The 19,141-nt window shown below is 35.1% G+C and overlaps 1 protein-coding gene across 1 annotated transcript in view; it reads right to left on the bottom strand.

Moving 5' to 3' along the window:
- The window catches only part of LOC308533750 (sulfotransferase 1 family member D1), a 32,101-nt gene continuing 12,960 nt past the window's right edge, over positions 1-19,141 (bottom strand). The window contains exons 3-8 of the mRNA XM_081111850.1: positions 14,500-14,625; positions 13,292-13,389; positions 10,386-10,512; positions 6,590-6,684; positions 3,198-3,378; positions 1-887 (exon numbers count right to left, since the gene is read on the bottom strand). Coding sequence (XP_080967976.1) covers positions 775-887; positions 3,198-3,378; positions 6,590-6,684; positions 10,386-10,512; positions 13,292-13,389; positions 14,500-14,625 — 740 coding nt within the window. The 3' untranslated portion in view covers positions 1-774. The remainder of the gene's footprint in view (positions 888-3,197; positions 3,379-6,589; positions 6,685-10,385; positions 10,513-13,291; positions 13,390-14,499; positions 14,626-19,141) is intronic.

Raw genomic sequence — 19,141 nt, 5'->3', positions numbered from 1 at the left:
AAAATTTATCTTTATTGTTGAAAGTATTACCGATGTCCCCTTTGGTCCTCCCTACCCCCATTGACCCCCTCCACCTTGTGCCTGCCTCTCCCAAACCTTCACCACACTAACACTGGCATCTTATTTTGTCCTTATGTCAGATGACCATGAGTCATGTGTGATAGCACCACAAATATTCCGAGGAAACAGGAATTCTAAGGAAGACAGAGGAGTTGACAATGGTACTCTTAATTGTTTTTGTTGTTTTAATTGAGATATAATTGACATAAAACATTATATTAGTTTCAAGTATACAGCAAAGTAATTCACAGATGTTTATATTGTAAAATGATCACAATAAGTTCCTAGCTAACATTCATTACCATACATAGTTATCATTCTGATCATATAACAAAGATAAACTAAAACCTTTTAAGGGGATATTTTTGTTCTAGTCACTCTATTTTGAAGACTCCCCTAAATATCTTCTTTGCAAGTTCAAAGACCCAGAAGTTGGATTTAAAGAAATAAACCAGGTAAATTTATAGATTTAAAACTTTATTTTATTGTTTAATCATTAAGAATAGTAAAAACATTGTGGGAAGTAATTAAAAATCACAGAGTACTAATTTTTGATATGGAGACTTTTAAATTCTTTGAATATTCTATTATAAACCACCATTATTAGTAAATAAGGAAATACCACATGTAAAGTTTATTTCACTAAATGTTTAAAGAGATTTTTTTTCTAATTTAAGTGCCAGCTAAAGGAGTTAGACAAAGAGCAGGTACTTCTTAGATTTCTGAACGAAACTGCAATGTAGACCCTTTCATTTTCTTTTCATAATCTTCTTCAAATGTCTCATTTTGGGCTACAGTGAACTTATTCTTCCAGTCTCCTGAAATACCTGAAAGGAAGCATACATGGTAAATTTGAGATTACTGTCAAATTTTTATCTAAGATGAATTCTAATTTGAATTATCATGCTTATATTTTAAACCTTCAGAATGTCTCATCTACCCCAAAACTCCATTAGTTACCTCCTGCTACCACTCCCAGACTCCTACACCTTCTTAGTTCTCCAAAACTTCCATGCATTTTCCCTGTATCTTATATGAAGAAAAAACCTTCTAAGTAGCTTCAAGAAATGCCACTGGGAAAATATCCAACATATTCTCTTTGACTTCAGAAGATTTGTTAACAAAAGATACAGAAAATGTTTCAGTGCTTTTAAGACCCCTTTTCCAATGTCAAATGTAATTTATTTTGAAAAGTTCCATGATCAAGTAAGATTGGGAAGTCACAGGGTTAAATGTATTTAAGCATATGTCTTTAATATAGGTTGCTCAATCTTCAAAATACTAACTGTACTTAAAAAACTTCAAAAGAAGAATACACACAGGGCACAGCATGTGCAATAAATATGTGATAAAAAAAACAATGTCATTTCCATAGAACATCTCACAGGAGACACATCTAGAAGTTGAGTTTTAGATTTAAAAAATGGAAGAGAAGATGTCAAAGTAAATTTTTCAATCTGGCCTGGGATTTCTAAACTGTGGCATTTTATTTATATCTCCACTCTTAACATTTGAAGCCAGAGGATTCTTTGCTGGGGAGGATGTGGGGTTGCCCTATGCATTGTAGGATGTTTATCAGCATCCCTGGCCTCTGTTAGGAGCCAGTTACATACCCTTCTCATGACCATCAAAAATACCTCCACATGTTTCCAAATGTCTCCTGGGAGGCAAAATCATACATGCTTGAGAGTCAGATATCTCCAGCAAGACACTCATGGCATTCTTCCTAACCTTTTAAAATAAAAATCTCTAGAATACATCAAGATACATTATAATTAAAGTTACCTTTAACATTCCCTTTATAGGCTCTCTCCAAAACTGTCTCGGTGTGTATTATTCTCTCTCTCCGTCATGGTAAGGAGATTTTACATCTCTGAAAATTGTCAAGTGTCATGTGATTCATCTTTGCCTCACTAACTTTGGGCTTGCGTTTTTGATATGCTTTGGCCAATGAAATTTGAATATGTGCAATATATACCAGATCTGAATTGAAGTTTTTAAAAGACATTGCAAGTTTCCACTATCTCTCTTGCTTTTCTTCTATACCATGATAGTGGTTGTATCCCACAAACAAGCAGTTGTATCAGCCTGGGCTTCAGAAAGAGAAAACACAAGATGCTAAGCCAGTGATGGCGAACCTTTTGAGCTCGGCGTGTCAGCATTTTGAAAAACCCTAACTTAACTCTGGTGCCGTGTCACATATAGAAATTTTTTAATATTTGCAACCATAGTAAAACAAAGACTTATATTTTTGATACTTATTTTATATATTTAAATGTCATTTAACAAAGAAAAATCAACCAAAAAAAATGAGTTCGCGTGTCACCTCTGACACGTGAGTCATAGGTTTGCCATCACTGGAAGCCCATGATAGTCAATAAACATTGATCAGACTAAAAAAGTGCTGAGCAGAACTGCAGCCGCCACAAATGACCAACATCCGCCAACATTAAGTGAAAATTAAATATTGTGGTTTTAAGCCATTGAGATTCTTTGAGTTGTTTGTTTTATAACAAAGGTGACTAACATGTACACAACTAACAAATCTCCCTCTCTCTCTCTCTCTCTCTCTCTCTCTCTCTCTCTCTCTCTCACACACACACACACACACATGCAATTCAATTCAACTCATATTTATCATTTATTAAAGAACTATTTTTGTGCAAGATGCTAGCTATACATTGAGTTCAATTCTGAGGATGCAATAATTTACCATAATCATAGCAACAACCTCAAGGAGTTGATACTTTCCCTCATTAATTTAGTATGTGTAATATCATATAAGCTTTTTACCTACCACAGCAAAATTTCTAAGGAATGATGGGTACACATCTAGATAACTCAGAAAAATAAAGGGTATTCTATTCTTCTGCTATAGCAATGGATACCAAGACTCATGCTTATTGATACATAGGCACTTGAGTAAACATTTCTTATTAAAGACTTGTCTTATATGCTAATATTACAGTAATCATAGAGCTTCTTTGCCATAAATTATTTTCTCAAATGTTTTCAGTTTTCCTACATTTTTATCTCAATCTCTTTCCATTTCTTATAATATTGCTCTCAATAATCCACCTATATTCTCTTTAATGTGACTAACAAGCACTACAGAAACTAGTATATGATGTCCTCACCTTTTCTCATGAAGGGCGACACAGAATGATCCATATCAAATGATGGTACAGTAGTATAATTTGCACAGGGATTCTGCTTCATTACATCAAAAGAACTATGATAGATGATTTTATTCACAGTTTCTTCTGGAAGGTTTTTATCTAGAAATTTCATCAACTTCTGAATTTCACGCTTTGGATTCTAAAAAATTATAAAGACAACAAATTATTTCACATAGATTTAGTCATGAAGTAGTTAAACACGTTAAATTATGTTCTATATGTCAATGTGGTAGAGGAAATGATTTTATATTTTATCCATACTTTTCATTTTGCTTTCCCAAGTACATATCCTACTCTTGGTTGTATCTGCTAGAAGAATTTTTTTTCCCCAAAAATACAAAGAAAAAGACTGAATCAATTCAACTTTTTACATTAAAAAATAGAATTAACCTGTAGAATAAAAGATGTTGATAAAGCAAGTTACTATTATCATAAGATATAATTTTCAAAATCCCATAGGGTTTTTTTTATAGCTAATATCAAGAATAGGTTACCTACTAAAAATTTTCTTAAGAATGAAATCCTTCTCAAACTCTTCAAAAAACAGAAGAGGCAGGGAACATTTCTAAAGTTATTTTATAAGGCTAGCATTACCCTGATACCAAAGACCAGGGCAGTACAAGAAAAGAAAATTAGATGCTAACATCCCTGATGAGCACAGATGCAAAATATTCAAAAAAATTCAATAGTACTTTTAAAGGAACATACACTATGATCAAGTGAGATTTTTTTCCTGGGGTTCTAGGATGGTTCAACATTTGTAAATCAATCAAAGTGATGCACCACATTAACAAAATGAAAGATAAAAAGCATATTATCATCTCAATAGATGTAATTAAAAAACTCTCGACAAAATGGGTATAGAAAAAACGTATATACAGGGCATATATGACAGGTCTATACCTAACATACTCAGTGGTGAAAAGCTAAAAGTGTTTTCTTTAAGACCAAGAATAATTGTTAACTATAGTTAATAATATTATATTGTATATTTGAAAATTGCTAAGAGAGTATATTTTAAGAGTTCCGATTACCAAAAAAAAAAATTTTAATTATGTGTGGTGATGAATGTCAACTAGACTTAATGTGGTGATAATTTCACAATATATACATATATTGAATCATTATGTTGTATACTTGAATCTAATATTATGTTATATGTAAATTTTATCTCAATAAAAATAATAGGTTACTTATCTCAGAGAGTTCTTATATAGTGGAAAAAAAGGATACTCTTTTTATCTTTCACACTTACATAGATTTTTTGATAGTATGAGTACATTAAGAGAAAGTAAAATAAAATCCTGTTCATTTTCCAGCATAAGGAAGGATGGGGAGGAGAAAGAGGCAACAATGAAGAATAAAGAACCATTTGATGTATTTATTATGATTTCCCTTTTCTGTGCATCAAACTATACATAGGACAACATGTTAGATACAAATGAAAGAATGGTATTCAGGCCAAAGAGTTTGTACCCTGCTATTCATTGGTGAGGTGACCTTGGTGGTACAAACCAAACTGAGGCAGAGAGTCATAATCTTAGTGACCTGGTAAGATCAGGCATAAGGGCAATCTGAAAGTTAGCTTTTTGGAGCTACCCATCTCAATTCATGGAAACAGAACTAGAGTTTCTGTAATGGCTCTAAAATAATCTATTTCTTGTAGCTAAAGAACTAAATTTGCTGCAGATTAAACACACAATTTAATTATTCTAGTGGGGGAATTACAATGAAAGTTTAATTCCCAGTTGTGCCAAGTCCATGATGTGAAGGTTAAATGGAAGAGTGATAGGTAAGTGTGGACTGTTCAAGCTTGTAATGAGAATTTGGGGGTGATCTGATGACGCAAGGACTCTAGGACCCTTGACTAACTTCGAACTTTTTTTCTGCCAGCAGATATAGATTTTCCTCCCATATTTGAAGAGATAAACTTCCTTTGCTGGAAGACTGGATTATGACCTCATTTGGGAATTTTCCTCCCAAGATAATGCCTATCCTCTTCAAGATCCACCCCAACCACTACTTATTGCTTCTAGATCCAAAACTAGGGTAATAAATCACCATGATTCAGAGTCACAGGTAAAAAAATGGTTTAAATAGGATTCAGAAAAGTCAAAGAATTAGACTGAGGAGTCCACCAGAGGGGGTTACCTTAGCTGGGTAAGGTGGTTTCCCAAGAGATGGTAGAAGAGATTTCCCAAATAAGAGATTAATGGTAGTCATAATCATCTAAAGGATTTCAGAAAAATCTAAGGGACCAAGATGAGGCTGAGTCAAGGCACTGGATTCTGAGAAATTGAGGCAGATAAACCAGATAGTATACAGGGAGGGAGGTCAGTAGACATTGTTTCCAGGGATCTCAGCCCATCCTCATTCTTGTGATGTCTTATATAATTTACCCTTTGCCCCAGACACATAGGCTCCATGTTAAAGAGAAAAGAGAGCTGTAGACAAGCTATTCGAGAAACATTTAATTTAAAGAAATGTGCAACAATCCTTAAATAGATTGTGTAAACAGATCAAAATAAGTTTTTTTTATCAAATTAGGGAGTGAAATATATTCCATGCTAATAATCAGACAGAAGATGAGAAAAAAAATCTAAAATAAATAAGGAAATTAAATTGTTTTCCCATATGTTTGCCACTTGGGGAAACAATCATAGATAAATTAAATTTGGTCTCTATGTTCAAGGAGCTTACATTAGAGAACAACAAAACATAAGTAAAAAAACACATACATAAAATAATTACAAATGGTGGTGGATACTATTTAAAGAATAATAGCAGCAAAACAGAGTTTAATAGAAAATAATGAGGTAGATTATTTGACATTGTGGACATAAAAGAACTTTGTGGAGAAGTTACATTTAATTGAAGACATGAAGGATAAGAAGAAGTTAATCTGAAAAAAGTGAGAAGAAATATTTCAGGTAAGCTCACTTACAGAGAAAAGAAATAATGGCACCAGAAGATATTGGAGAGATAGACAGGAACTAAATATTCTGAAATTCATAAATTACAGTAATGACTATTTCTCACATAGGGATAGAAGCCATTAAGAGATTTGAAACCTTTTTCAAAGATGAAATATTTTTATTTAGGTTTCAAGATCATTCTTTCTAAATGGATAATAGATGCAAAATGAGATAGAACAAATAAATCAAGATAGTTGCCTGAACTAGAGTAGGACGCAGTAGATTTAGAAAGAGGTGGATTGCCTAAAAGATGAATTTTTCAAGTCAAGTTAATAGTCATATTTATAGATCAAGAGGAAAGGAAAGTGTGATACAAAAAAAGGTGAAGCATAGGTTTCCTCAAAAAATAAAGAAGAAATTGTGGTTGTTTCTTACCTCTTTCATGTCTTCATAGAATAGGTAGAGGATACGATAATCTTTCCTTTTCTCCCACCAGCCTTTCACATGGTCATACCAAGAACCAAAAGCCACTACATTAAAAGATAAAATGTTTGCAACTTAAAACTATTTACATGGAGTCAAGAATTATTAAATTGTTAAACGTTACTCTAAGTGTAATTCAAAACAAAAGTGGTAAGGAATATATACTGCTTATTTACTAGTTCAAGAAAAAGATATGATAGTATAAGGGAACTATATCAAATCACCCTTGCTCTCACTGAATTTACCATCTACTTAGAATAAAATACTTCTATTATGGGACAAACTGTGTTCCCCAGAATTCTTCAGCTGAAGCCCTAAACATCAGTCAGTAGTTCAGAATATGACTGACTTTAGTCATGGGACCTTTAAAGAAGTAATTCAGTTAAAATGATGTCATTCAGGGCGGACCCTAATCCAGATGACTATTCTTAAGCATTGAAATCTAATGGAATTTGCCTTTTGCTAAATTTCAGCTTTTTTTCCCATCTTATTTATTTTTTCCACATGAGAATGTTTATCTTAATGGTTGTCCCACCATTATATTTTGGAAGAAGACTATCTGATTTCACAAGTTCACAGTTAGGAATTTTATCCAGGGAGGATTTTGCAACCAAGGTACATGCCTCTGACCGGATTTGAACCCGGGACTCTTCAGTCCACAAGCCAATGCTCTACTCACTGAGCAAAAGCAGCTAGGGGTGATTTATATGATATTTAGATGAGATTTTAGACTCAGAATTGATGCTGGAATAGTTTAAGACTTTTGGGGTTTGCGGGATATAGTGAATGCATTTTGAATGTGAGGACATAGATTTGGGGGACCCAGAAAGCAGAGTATTATGGCTGAATTGTGTCTAACCTGAAATTCATGTGTTGAAGTCTGAAGCCCAATACCTCTGAATATATATATATATATATATATATATATATATATATATATATATATATATATAAAAGGCTAATATGCTGAGTGTCCATCCACCCATCCAACTGGTCGCTATGATGCACACTGACCACCAGGGAGCACTGCTGAACTGCAGTGACTTGGCAGCGACAGTTCTCAGGTGATGCGCCCCAAAACCAGAGGAGGGAGCCTGATTCCTAGTGTGGCACATGATTTCACCTTCGGCTGTGGGTTATGTTGTTGCTGGGGCACTGTGGGCCCCGAATCTGGTTTACTGCACACTTGCATTTGCATTCCACACCTTGTACTACAGCAACTTTGCAGAGTGCCCTCTCGCACTCTGGGACCCCTCAGGGGATGTCAGAGAGCCAGTTTCAGCCCAATCCCCACAGGCCAGGCAGAGGGACCTCACCTGCCACAGGGACCCCACTCACTCGGCAGACTCAGGGGAGAGACTGCAGAAGGTTGGCTCCAGGATGTGTCTAATTAATTTCCTTTCAATGTGCATGAATCAGTGTACCAGGTCACTAGTGTGACTATATTTGAAAATGGTGTCTTTACAGAGGTAAAGTTAAAATGAGCTCATTAAGATGTAGATCAAAATCAGTCTCACCAAAATGTGCCATTCTGGCATGCAGATTACATATTTCAAGCTAAAAATAATCAAGGCTCAGAGGCTCAGGAAGAAACTTTGGCCTTCCCCTTCATTGACTAAAAAAATTTAAGAGAGTGGACATGCCCCAGGAAGGGAGATATCATCATGGGATATTCCAGTTTAATTTGAATAAGGTATGGTGCAAGGAGGAGCCTGGCAAAGCCCATTTCCTCAAAATCCTTCATGTGTCTCATTGTTTCAAAATGGCCCATAAACACTTGTTTACTAAAGATCTCCTTGTACATTTTTGCCTTACTTCCCTGGTTTCTCCTCCTTGATCCAGAATGACATATAGACCTCATATTGCCTTCCTGTCTTTGAAATTTTCATGCTTATGTGATTTCCCCATAATGCAAGTATTAAAACTTTTGTTAACCTGCCTTATGTTCATTCTGCCCGCCAGAGGAACTAAGAGGGAAATGGGAAAGTTTCCACATCCCTGACAGGTCTTAATCCAATATAACTGATCTCCTTCTAAGAGGAGATAATTATAACCCAGACATATACAGAGAGAAGACCATGTGAAGACACAGAGAAGACGGTCATCTACAAGACCATGGCAAGGGCCTCGGAAGAAACCATCATGAGGATACCTTGATCCTGAATTTTAGCTCCCAAAACTGTGGGAATATAAAGTTTTGTTGTTTAAGCCACTCAGTCTGTGGTACTTTGTGGCAGCCTTAGCAAATGAATACAACCTTTGGTAAATAAAATTAAAACTAGAAGAGCAAGATGGCAGGTAATAATACAGACAGTGAGTGGTACAGATGTTCATAGCAGAGGGAAAAAGGAAGAGAAAAGCATAGGGATGGAGAGATGAAGAAAGATCTGTGGTGGAAGTAGAGTGTATCTAGTTCTAAGAAGAGTTGGGCATTGATAGTAAGAATGAGTAGACAGTCTATGAAAACAGAATAGTCCAAACAATGGCAAGAGTAAAAAAAAAAAAATTGCAAGATGCCATTGAGATGTATTTGCTTTGAAAAGAGACTTAGAAAATGTTTATATGAAAATTAAAGTAGAGTTACTACCATGGGTATAAGTATGTTTTCCTGAAAGAGAAAATACACAGATAGAAAAGAAGAACCTTGAAGTTAAAATCTTCATTCAATAATTTTTAGTTTATAGAATTAAACTGAAGAAATGGTTAAGAAAAGAGAGTCCATTCATTTGCAAAGGCTGCCACAAAGATGAAGAAAAATAGATCCAGAGACAGAGAAGCATCAATCAGACCGTCAAACCTCAGAGGGAAGGTAGGGGAGGGTGGGGGTAAGGGGAGAGATCAACCAAAGGACTTGTATGCATGCATATAAGCCTAACCAATGGACACAGACAACAGGGGGATGAGGGTATGAGTGGGGGGGGGGGGCAATGGGGTGATAAGGACACATATGTAATACCTTAAATCAATAAAGAAAACAAAACAACTTTACAAGCTTTCCTTTATTGCCAACTTGGTGTCTATATAGTTTGTATCAGTTTATCATCTCACCAACAATCCGTGAGATGGCTTGGCTCCCCACACTCCCATCAACACAATGTGTTTATCTTTGTCAGTCTGATAGGTGAAATATGAATGGCATCTCATCATTTTAATTTACATTTCTCGTCTTATAAATATGGTTTCATATGTTTAAAGCTATTTTTATTTCCATTTCTATGTTCCATTTAATTGGATTATTGGTCAGTTTTTAATAGGAGTTTAAAACTAGGAGTTTGATTTTATCAATTTACAAAAGCTCTGTATACATTAAGAAATTTAGTTTTTTTGTATTTCATGTGTTAAATATGCATTTGTACAGTTTGTTATTTCTATTTTTTGTTGATTTTTTCTTCATGCAGACTTAAAAAAAAACAGTCAAATTTGAATTTAAAAAAGAGAGTCGAAGAAATATGTATAAAATCAAAACAATACAATGACATACAACAAGGCAGTAGTCACCAAGTACTAATGAAACAATGAGAGCAAGGGCTTAAAAACCTGTGTGTCATATATTTTCCAAAAGTCCTTATAGGGAAGAGATGGCAATGTATTCTTTTTCTCCTATTGTCTCCCTGATGCATTAGTAGAGTGCTGAGGGCACATTAGGTTTATAATAAATACAAAATTTATATCTGAACTTTATATAGCCTTGCAAAAATAAAAACTTTTCATTATGAAACTCCATGATTAAAGTAAGAAGTGGACTCACCCTTCCCAGTCATGAATTTACCCAGAAACTCCTCCCAGGTACCAGGCTCTGGGTGCAATTTTGCCATTTGGTAGAAATAATAATAGGACACAGCCACATCTTTAGCATTCCGTGCCACATAGACCATCTGTGGAAAGAGATGATAAATCATAATTTTTTTTATATTCTTTAAAAATGTGTAAACTTTTGATTACCTTGACAGAATGCCTTTTTCTTTTCCTCATTTCCCGATCTGAGTGTGTGTAGATACATCCTGACATAGAATATTGATTAAATCCTAATTATTTTAACACAAAGTCTTCTCATCTCTCACACCTCAGGGTTCTCTTCAGCCTTTGAAAAGACACCTCTTGAAATATGGAATACCAAGTGAAATAAGAATTAAATATTAAATTAACAAAAATTAATATTATTCTAACATTTAGAATATTTTTCCGTAACATCACTTAGAAAAGCTAATAAAAAAACAGCAATTTTTAGACTTGAAAAAATGTCATATTTTTCATTAAAAATAAAATACTTTTGGATAAATTCAGTCAATAAAGATGAAACATTATTCACTCTATCCCTGTTTATAATGATTATAATGAAGAGGAAGGAGAATGAATAGTAGTAGGAGAAGAATAAGACAAATAAAAGAAAAACAGAGGAACATAACTATAAAGAATAAAATGGCAGTAAATACATACCTATAATAATCACTTTAAATGCAAATGGCTTAAATGTTCTAATGAAAAGACACAGGGTTCAGCCGTGGGCAAACTATGCCCAAGGGCCAGATCCTGCCTGTTTGAAATGAATAAAACTAAAAAATGATGTTTACTTTGAATTTATATTAGTTCACACAAACACTCCATCCATGCTTTTGTTCCGGCCCTCCGGTCCAGTTTAAGAACCCATTGTGGCCCTGGAGTCAAAAAGTTTGCCCACCCCTGGCCGGTAGCTGAATAGATAAGAAAACAGGATCTATATATATGTTGTCTACAAAGGATCCACCTCATAATAAAGAAACACACAGACTAAAACTAAAGGGATAGAAAAAGATATTTCATGCAAAAGGTAATGTAATGGAGTAGTAATACATTTATCTGACAAAATGGACTTTAAAACAAAGGCTATAAAGACACAAGGAAAGACACTGCATAATGATAAAGGAATCAACATAACAAGAGGATATAACCATTGTACACATTTATAAACCCAACATAGGAGCACCTAAATATATAAAGCATATTTTGATGGACTAAGGGAGAGATTGACAATAATACAGTCATAGCGGGGGATTTTAATACCCCACTGACATCAATGCATAAGTCTTCCAGACAGAAAATCAAGGAACAGCAGCCTTAGATGGCACACGAGACCAGATGGATTTAATTGATATCTGCAAAGCATATCACCCCAAAGCATCAGAATTACAGGATATTCATAGAACATTTTACAAGATAGACCACATATTAGGGCACACAATAAGTATCAGTAAATTTAAGAAGACTGAAATCGTATCAAGCATCTTTTCTGACCATAGCGGTATGAAACTAGAAATCAACCACAAGAAAAAAACTGAAAACACACAAAGCAATGGAGGCTAAATAACATGTTACCAAGCACTTAATGGGTTAAAAATTCGATTAAAGAAAAATGAAAACATTCCTTGAAACATATAAAAATGAAAACCCAACCTAAAACATATGAAGCACAGCTAAAGCAGTCCTGGAAGGGAAATTCATAGAGATACAGGCATATTTGAAACAAGAAACATCTCAAATAAACAATCTAATTTTACATTTAAATAAAGTAGAAAAAAACAAAAAACAAATTCCAAAATGAGTAGAAGAAAGGAAATAATAAAGATCAGAGAAGAAATAAACAAAATAGAGTCTAAAAAAAGTACAAATCATCCATGGAAACAAGAGCTGGTTCTTTGAAAAGATGAACAAGATTGACAAACCTCTAATCAGACACATCCAAAAACAAAAACAAAAAAGAGAAAGAGGAACAAATAAATAAAATCAGAAATAAAAGAAGTAACAAATGACATAGAAATACAAAGGATTGCAAGAAAATATTACACACAACTGTATGCCAACCAAGTGGACAATCTGAACAAAATGGATTAATTCCTAGAAACATATAATCTTCCAAAACTGAATCAGGAAGAATCAGAAAATATGAATAGACTGATTACAAATAAGGAAATTGAAGCAGTAATAATAATAATTTTTTTAAAAAAACTCCCAAAAAACAAGTTCCTGGACTGGATGGCTTCACAGGTGAATTTTAACCAAAGAAAATTTGACATCTATCCTTCTCAAACTATTCCAAAAATCCAAGGGAAAACCCCCAGCTGCCCCTCTGCTGGCCTGCTCACCCCCAACTGACCTCCTGTGCTGGCCTGCTCACCCCAAACTGGCCCCCCCGCCAGCCTGCTTACCCCCAACTGCCCCCCCCCCCACCAGGCTGATTTCCACTAACTGCCTCTGCCTCAGCCCCACCACCATGGCTTTGTCTGGAAGGATGTCCTGAAGGTCTCCTGGTCTAATTAGCATATTACTTTTTTATTAGTATAGATGTTTATAAATTGCAATGACACTGAATTCATGAATAAGCAGTTCTGGGGTATTTAAATATCTATTGTTTACAAGTGGACAGTGAAAGGATTTAGACAGAAAGGTATTTTAGAGAAGGGAAACCTGAGAGAATCTTATGGCTTGGGCACTGAGTATTAGAAATCCCTTAGCTATAGCAGTGAAATCCATTGGTATATTTTGATCTTTAATATATGGACCACATTATTATTTTTTTACAATGATTTACCCAGGGGTTGAAAACTCATCTTAATTCCTACATAATTAGTAAAAGAAATTACAACACAAATAAGAATCTTTTTATTTAAATTTTGCTACCTTGCAGTTATTCTTCCAAAATGAAGAAGGAAGAAGTTGAACAGGCAAGTGTGTTTTCACTAATCGAGGAGACTGCATTTTTTTCAAATCCTCAATGCCTATAAGCATAAAAGTTAAATTACATTATAAATGTGGAATCATAAAGGTCAATTACAATAAAATCTAAGACTTTGTAAACTTTAACCCCATTATATGGCTTGAAATGATTATATGGCTAAATGACCTCATATAAATCTAAAATCTACATGAGATTAAAAAATGATTAATTTTGGTTAGTTAGGCTGTTTTATTGCCTATGAATTGTAGAGTTTATTATCTTCGTAATATATATAAAATCTTCATATATAATATCTGATGAGACAGAAACAGCAGTAGGTCAAGATGTCTAAATTTTTCCTTCATTTATCTTCTTCTTTGCCTCATTTACAATGTGAGAAAATGGAACTAGAGAGTTTCAAAATCCCCTTTCTTCTTTATTTTTTGGCATTTTAATATATATTTTTAAATTTATTTTTTAATTACAGTTGACATACAATATAATATTCATTTAGGTGTACAACATAGTGATTAGACATTATAATATCTTTTGAAGTGATCACCCTGGTTTAAGTCTAGCACACTTTATATCCCCATGACTATTTTTATAACTAGCAATTTGTTTTTCATCCCTTTCCAGCTTTCTTGAGATCAAATTAAGCTATGAGGTTCATGACTAATTTAAAAAAATTTAATAATGTAAGACTTTATGACAATGTAATAATGTAAAAATTTTTTTCAAGCTCTAAGAAAAAGGTGGGTCGACTCAATACTACATGTGAATAGTTTGCGGCCCAATCTGCAAAGGCTTGAGCAATGATTCATAGAACAAAAGAGACCTAAATTCAACATTTTTTTTCTCGAGTCTATAAAGATAAGCTAACTAGCAGTAGATATGATTCTATATTGAATCAAACACTGAATATTTTTGTGTGTAATGATCACCAAATATTCAAATGTTAAAGACTTCCACCGGTCCTATTAACAAAAAAATATATATACTCATCAACATTTCTTCTTATTCAGATATTATCTTTGGGTGGAAGTGGAGTATAATATGATTATTAGAATAAGTAAATACTCTTTTATTATAGACACTTATGATTCATATCTATCACTAAAAGATAGAGGAATTTACTCCTATGGTGAAAAAGAACATTAAGAGAAAATACCATTTTCCATTCCAGGAACTATAAGTTCCATGAATGGCACTCGGTTGTATATTGCATCCCGTTTACATTTCTCTGCATCTCCATTGTTATAGATCAAATCCACTATTTCACTGACCCAGGTTGTTCCTAGAAAAAAAAAGAAAAGAAAAAATGAAAGAAAGAAGGAACTAAACTTTTCTGTCAAAAAGAGTATGAGACGGTCACAAGACATTATGTAACATCAAAAACAAAACCGTGCTCTTTGAATTCATGCCTTTTTTCTCTTCTCTCTTTTTCTAGTAGACATCCTTATTTATCTTTAACATATGCTGTATGCATGTATTGTGCATATGTGTCAAATCTGATTAAAATGTTCATAAAAGTAAAGCCTGAAAAGGAAGTAAAATATGGGGTATAAAAGAGACATTGTGGGCCCTGACTGGGTAGTTCAGTTGGTTAGAGCATCCTCCCATACATCAAGGTTGCCAGTTCCAATCTCTGGTCAGGCCACATACTGGAATCAGCCAATGAATGCATCAATAAGTGGAATAACAAATCTATGTTGCCCCCCTCTTCTCTCTCTCTCTCTCTCTCTCTCTCTCTCTCTCTCTCTCTCTCTCCCTCTCCCCCTTATTTCTCTCAAATTAATCAATAAAAAAATAAAAATTAACAAACAAAATTTTAGAAAAGAGATGTTGTGGAAGCAATGATAGCTCATTTTCCTGTGTGGGATAGATGGGGGAAGCAGCCAATTTTAATGACTCTGAACTCCAATTTATACATTTTTATTAATATCAAAAAGACTATTATTCTTTGGGACTGAAGGGCACTTTGGGTAAAACTGAATTTTTGTGTGTGTAATGATCACCAAATATTCAAATGTTAAAGACTTCCACTGGTCCTATTAACTATATATATATATATATATATATATATATATATATATATATATATAGTTTTATATATATATTCATCTAGATCTAGATCTAGATCTAGATCTAGATATATATTCATCAAAATTTCTTCTTATTCAGATATTATCTTTGGGTGGAAGTGGAGTATAATATGATTATTAGAATAAGTAAATACTCTTTCATTATAGACACTTATGATTCATTTTGGTGAAGAGAAAAACAGGGGTGAAGGAAAACAAAGAGAACTTTGTCATTTTATCTGTGGTGACCGGTGTGACACTACCAAGTCAAAGACAATATATTCTGTTTGAACACAGTGGATCAAGTTACTCTGTTGTTTATGAAATTGTGTCTTACCAGATTCTGAGAAATTGCTATAATGTACATGAGCATATGCTCCATTTAATTGTCTATGTCACTCGATGATCTGGTTATCAAGATACTGTTTAAAAAGTGATTACAATTCATAAGAGAAAAATATCTTCTTAATTGTTCCCTGCTCTTTCCCCTTTACGAAACATGAAATGATAGTCTCTAAACTGTATAATCATTGAGGGTGGGAACTAAAAAATTAAATAATTAATCCTTGCAAACAGCATAGTTTTTGAAGAGTGATCTGCATATGGAGGCACCTTTGAATTGGTTCCAGATATTAGAGTACTTTAGGCCTCATTTTTATTTAGTCCTTTTTGTGGACAACTCTTACTCCTTCATGTCCCTAAATCACGAGTACAAGACTCATCTCTATCCTTCTAACTCAGACAATTATAGTACTAAGAAAAATGTGGGTCAACTCAATACTATACTTGAAGTTTTTTTGCCTAATATGCATAGGCTTAAGCAATAATTCATAGAATAAAAGAGACCTAAATTCAACATATTTCATTTCCTATGTTGAAATGGGTGGTTCAAATTGTGGCCAATGAAATTTTATAGAAAGAAATTCCATTTTAGATATGCTTTCAGTTGAAAATGTTTATTTTCTAGGAGTTTTGAAAAAAAGATATGGTTTAGTTAGCTTTCCCTGGCTGGTATGGTTCAGTGGAAACATCCTTCTGTACACCAAAAGGAGACAGGTTCAGTTCCCCATCAGGACACATATCTAGGTTTCATGTTCTATTGGGAGGCAACAAATTGATGTTTTTCACCCACATGGATGTTTCTCTTTCTCTCTCTCTCTCCCTTCCTCTCTCTAAAATACAATAAAATTTTAAAAATTATTTAACTTGAATATTTAAAAAAATTTATCTTTATTGTTGAAAGTATTACAGATGTCCCCCTTTTTCCTCCCCATTGACCCCCTCCAACCCACGCCTGCCCCCTCCCCAGGCGCTTCCTGTCTGTCTACGCATATATACATATAAGTTCATTGGTTAATCTCTTCCTGCCCCCTCTCTCTGAAATACATTAGTCTGTTGCATGCTTCAATGTCTCTGGATCATTTTGTTCATCAGTTTATTTTGTTCATTAGATTCCACATATAAGTGAGATCCTGTGATATTTATCTTTCTCTGGCTGGTTTATTTTGCATAGCATAATATTCTCCAGGTCCCTCCATACTGTCTCAAAGGGTAAGAGATCCTTAACTTGGAACAAAAGAAAAGAAAATGACCAAAAAGAGTACATGATTAATTTATGTGTAGCCACCTAGCCATCTAATATTTAGTACATTAGAAAAAATTCAGCATCAAAGAGCACCTTTGTAGATGAACTATTTGTGTAATAGTACCTTCCAAGGACTTTCTTAATAGTTTCTTATTAATCTACACTAATAAAAGACAAACTGCAAATTGATGGTACCTTTGCTATGCCTTAAGCCACACCCACCAGCCAATCAGAGCGACTATATGCAAATTAACCCAACCAAGATGGTAGCTGGCAGCCACGGAGCTGGAGCAAGCAGGAGGCTTGGTTGCCCCAATGATGGCGGAAGCCAAGCTTCCCAGCTGCCGTGGCCGGCTTTGAGCTCCACTCAAAGCAACAAAGTTTCAATTATAGAAGGTAAATAAACCCCAGATACCTGCTTTCAGCCAGCAGTAGCCACGGAGCTGGAGCGAGCAGGAGTGGGTTGTCTCTGGCTATGGAGGAAGCCAAGCTTCCCTCCCACCCACTCGGGTCATCTCTGAGCTTCTCTCAAGGTTACAAAGTTTCAATTATAGAAGGAAAATAAATCCCAGAATAAAAAAGAAAAAAGAAAAAAAGGAGAGGCTGGGAGCTTCTGTCACCTGGAGGGCTTGGCCAGACTGAAAACGGCCTTCAGCCCCTCACCCAGGCTGGCCAGGCACCCCACTGGGAACCCCCACCCTGAAGGGGGTGCGACCAGCCTGCAAACACCCATCAGCCCCTCATCCAGGCTGGCCAGGCACCCCAGCGAGACCCCCACCCTGATCCAGGACAACCTTCAGGGCAAACCAGCCGGCCCCCACCCATGCACCAGGCCTCTATCCTATATAATAAAAGGGTAATATGCAAACTGACCCTAACAGCAGAACGACTGGGAATGACTGGTCACTATGACACACACTGACCACCAGGGGGCAGATGCTCAATGCAGGAGCAGCCCTCTGGTGGTCAGTGCGCTCCCACAGTGGGAGCTCTGCTCAGTCACAAGCCAGGCTGCCAGATGCCAGCACAGCAGTGGTGGTGGGAGCCTTTCCCACCTCCTCAGCAGCGCTAAGGATGTCCAACTGCAGCTTAGGCCTGCTCCCTGCTGGCAAGTGAACATCCCCCGAGGGCTCCCAGGCTGCTAGAGGGATGTCTGACTGCCAGCTTGGGCCCGATCCCCCCAGAGAGCAGGCCTAAGCCAGCAGGTGGGCATCCTCTGAGGGGTCCCAGACTGCAAGAGGGCATAGGCCAGGCTGAGGGACCCTCCCCCCCCTTCAGTGCAGAAATTTTTGTGCACTGGGCCTCTAGTAAATATATAAAAATGGTAAAACCAAAACTCATATTATTTCTCAGTTTCTTTCCTTAAGTCTTATAGTTTTCAGTGTGTAGGGCTTACATTCTCTTTTTTGAGACTGTTTATTAAAGAGAGCAGTTGTTTAAATTTATAACAAAGTATTTTTAAACATATTTATAAAACATGTTGAAAACAATGAAATATTAATATTTTACAAAACATTTTAAAATATTAAAATGAGCAAAATATTTAAACATTAAATTATATAGAAGTATATATATCCATATATTCATATTCTAATGTACCAAATCATTTATATGTACAGCATTAATTTTTCTTTAGATAGAGCTTCCAGTAGGAAGTGAGTTTGTCTAATTTGAAACAAAACTACACCAGCAACAAACAGCTACAATGATCCTTTAACAAGTAATCTGCTAATCATTGGGCTTACACATACGGATCAATAAGTAATCATCAAGTACAGTGCCTTTGAACAATGCAGGGGTTAGGGGTTCTGACTAACTTTTGACTCCCTCAGAACTTAACCACAGACGTCTGTCCTTTGTATTCACAGAAAGTTTCAGAATCCCTGCAGATCCCCAAGTCCCCAGAAGCTCATGTGTCTTATATAAAATGATGTAGTAGAACAATTCAGTCAGCTCTCAAAATCTTTGAGTTCCCATCTGAAGATGGAAAATACTGTTACTGTAAAAATGAAGAAATTCTTACCATTTGCAACAGCATGGATAGAACTGGCGAACATTATGCTAAGCGAAATAAGCCAGTCAGAGAAAGATAAATATCACATGATCTCACTCATTTATGGAATATAATGAACAACATAAACTGA

The sequence above is a fragment of the Myotis nattereri genome (genome assembly GCF_964212035.1).
Source record: "Myotis nattereri genome assembly, chromosome: 1".
Classification (NCBI taxonomy): Eukaryota; Metazoa; Chordata; class Mammalia; order Chiroptera; family Vespertilionidae; genus Myotis; species Myotis nattereri.
The sequence above is the reverse complement of the archived record's forward strand: the minus strand, read 5'-3'. Positions and strand labels throughout refer to the sequence as shown.